This window comes from Cyprinus carpio, chromosome B22 (assembly GCF_018340385.1).
Source record: "Cyprinus carpio isolate SPL01 chromosome B22, ASM1834038v1, whole genome shotgun sequence".
Classification (NCBI taxonomy): domain Eukaryota; kingdom Metazoa; phylum Chordata; class Actinopteri; order Cypriniformes; family Cyprinidae; genus Cyprinus; species Cyprinus carpio.
This window is the reverse complement of record NC_056618.1, coordinates 16,671,554-16,674,993: the sequence shown is the minus strand read 5'-3', so window position 1 is coordinate 16,674,993 and position 3,440 is coordinate 16,671,554. Positions and strand designations below refer to the sequence as shown.

The window sequence follows — 3,440 nt, the reverse complement described above, 5'->3', positions numbered from 1 at the left end:
AATATTAGTAGTCATGTTATGGATAAGTTTAAACAACAGAAGTCGTTGTCATATTGACGGTTTAATACTCGCCACAGAAATCGACCGTTATTGTCGCACTCCCCTCACTGCGCACGCGCGACTGGAGACTAACGCGCGCTGATGAAATCTTTACAAGAAATGAGTAACGTTAATTAAAAAAAAAAAAGACCTATATATTTTAGTAAGAGTAGTCAAATTAAATCAGACACCCCGTACAATAAAATAAAATTAAGAAAATGTCATTATAAACCTCGCATGTGAAATATGTTTCGTTAAAACGGCGAATTTGTGGAGATTACCTCAGCGATGAATCATTAACCAGAGAGTTAACTAATTAAACCTTTACTTTTAAGGACTTGGTTAAATCTTCAAACTGCATCACGACTGTTTGAATTCAAATCATACATCGCATCACAAACCTACTACAGGCTGTTTATATCAGAAAATGTTGACTAGTAAAAGCGTTATTATACGACCTTATATGCATTATAACTCTTTGTAACGCATCAAATTAATCTTTCTTAAATAATATGACTAGCCCTGACTGGAATTTTAAATAAAACTAAAACACTTTATTTTAGTGTCTTTGTGAGACACTACATTTACTTACTATAGAGCTAAGTATGATTGATAATGAATTATTACCTGCAAATAACCCTACAGTAAATGTGTTAATATTACTCAATACTTTAATAAATACACTGTAACAAGAAAATCGAGTCTCACCTTAATCTGTGGGGTGATGTTTTGTTTTGATAATACTTAACTCCCTCATCAGCTCTGCTGAATGTTTTAGCAAATCACATTTAATACACTTTAATAATCCAGGAAGCACGAAGTAAATGAACGCAGTGCAGCAGTGAATTGGCCCAAATGATTTTATTAAAAAATGTCAACTCAGGATAATGTAAACCAGTTTAAACACCATCTAAAAATCAGCAGTTCAGTTCATCTGTAACACAAACTCTACTACATGTAAAACTCTATTCTAGAGGATCTGTGACTGAATATGACACGCGTGATCAGGTTTGTTCAGGGACAGACAAGCAACAGTCCTCCATTATCACACACACAAACAAGCTGCTTTCCTTTAGCGTCTCGAGAGGAGCATGCAGGGAGATGAGTGTCAGTTCGAGTCCTCCAGGCTGCCGCTCTTTTGGTCAGAATTGTCACACAGGCGGTCCATGATGGTTTGCAGGCTGGGCTGGACGATGCCCAGCAGGGGTCTCTGGGAAGGGTCTGCGTTCCAGCAGGCCTCCATCAGCTGCCAGCACTCCTCGTCAAACGTGGACAACCGCTCCGGCCGCGAGCCTGAAAGCAGCAAACGCACACAGAGTTACCCAGAGTTCACAGCATCATCAGGATCCGGCGACTGGCGCTCGTTACCTTTCTTGACGTTGGTCCACAGCTGGTCTTTACTGGAGCATTTCTCAAAGGCTTCTGGGAGTTTGACAGAGCCGGAGCAGAGATACCAGAAGAGGATCCCAAACGCGTACACGTCGACGGAGTTATCGTACTTTCCTGCGCGAAAAATCCCAAGCACATGTACAATCAGAAACTAATGTAAACATAACTACATTTTTATAACATAAAAGTTCATTTCATTTTCAATTATAAAATAATTTAAAGATGGTTCATTTTACTGTCCAGTATTAAAATCACATACTATTTTTTTCTTAATAAATTGCCATTAAATTAATATTTAAATTTTAAAATCATTTTAAAATATTTTATCAACTGAATTAAATACTACATTTTTACAATTTCAAAATGATAAAAAAAAAATCATAATTTATTACCTGATATTAGAATTGAATACTGTCTAAACAAATAAAAGATAACAGACTAAAGACTGAAATCACTCATCAGTCGAGCATGAAGCGGTTCGTGACCTGTGAAGAGTTCTGGTGCCATGTGGATGGGTGTCCCTACAATACTGCCGGACATCATGGCCTCGGGTTTACAGAAGCCCAGGTCAGTGATCTTCGCACGGTTCTGTTTGTCCAACTGCACAGAAGAACACAAACACACATTATAATGCCTTATAAAACACTATGAAGTGTTATGATGCATTATGAAGGATGTCAAAGTGGTATGATGCGTTTCAAAGAGTCATGATGCATTACGAAGCACTATGGTGCATTAGGAAGTATTATGATGCATTACAAGGTGTTATGATGCATTATGAAGCAGCGTGATGCTTTACGATTAATCATTCTTAAAAAAAAATATTAATCAATAACTATTGTTATAAATAAATAATAATCAATATATATATATATTAATTATGAATCATTAAGAAGCTTTACGTAGTGTTATGTGTTATGAAGCACTATGATGCTTTATGTAGTGTTATGATGAGTTATGAAGCACTCCAATGTGTTATGGAGAACTATGAAGTACTACAAAGCGTTATGAAGCACAATGATGTATTATGATGTGTTATGAAGTACTATGATGCTTTATGAAGCACTACAAAGCGATATAAAGCACACTGATTTGATATGATGCACTATGATGTGTTATAAAGCATTATGAAGCACCATGATGCTTTTTGTAGTGTTATGATGCGTTATGAAGCACTATGATCGTTATTCAAGATTCAAGATTTTTATTTGTCACATACATGGTTATATGGAGAGCATATGACCAGCAGTGAAATGTAAGTCAGGTCCACTCCATGAACAGTGCAATTATTAAAGAACACAAACAAGAAAATTATATATATTTAAAAAAAAAAACAAATTATATATATATATATATATAATATATATATATATATATATATATATATATATATATATATATATATGGAAAAAGTAAGATAAAAAAATAATAAAATAGAATGCTTATAAAATAAAATGTGCAGGACAGTATACTGTAGACTTAATAGATATTAAGATGAGCAGGAATGTACAAGAGGAGAATGTGCAAACAGGTTGTACAGGGTATTTACATTATGGAGAACTATGAAGCACTATGATGCATTATGAAGTGTTATGATGCGTTATGAAGTGTTATGAAGCACTATGATACATTATGAAGTGTTATGATGCGTTATGAAGTGTTATGATGCGTTATGAAGCACTATGATGCATTATGATACATTATGAAGCACTATGATCACTATAGAGAACTATGAAGCACTATGATGCATTATGAAGTGTTATGATGCGTTATGAAGTGTTATGATGTGTTATGATGGGATCTTGTCACAGAGAATCAGATGGTGGATGCAGTTCCTCACCAGAACGTTCTTTAGCTTGATGTCGCGGTGTAAGAGACCCTGACTGTGCAGGAACCGAATCCCCTCCACCACGTCCAGAGCGATCTGAAGACGCTCCTTCAGAGACAGACCGGCCTGAGAGAGACAGACTCGTCAATCACAACCACAGACAGAAGAACAGACAGACAGCCGG

At 35.9% G+C, this 3,440-nt stretch overlaps 1 protein-coding gene across 1 annotated transcript in view; it reads right to left on the bottom strand.

The window, feature by feature from the left end:
* Positions 1–1,088: 1,088 nt before the first annotated feature.
* The window catches only part of LOC109077955 (dual serine/threonine and tyrosine protein kinase-like), a 14,966-nt gene continuing 12,614 nt past the window's right edge, over positions 1,089–3,440 (bottom strand). Inside the window, exons 11-14 of the mRNA XM_042748630.1 lie at positions 3,269–3,382; positions 1,914–2,028; positions 1,408–1,542; positions 1,089–1,332 (exon numbers count right to left, since the gene is read on the bottom strand). Of these exons, the coding sequence (XP_042604564.1) occupies positions 1,148–1,332; positions 1,408–1,542; positions 1,914–2,028; positions 3,269–3,382 (549 nt within the window). The 3' untranslated portion in view covers positions 1,089–1,147. The remainder of the gene's footprint in view (positions 1,333–1,407; positions 1,543–1,913; positions 2,029–3,268; positions 3,383–3,440) is intronic.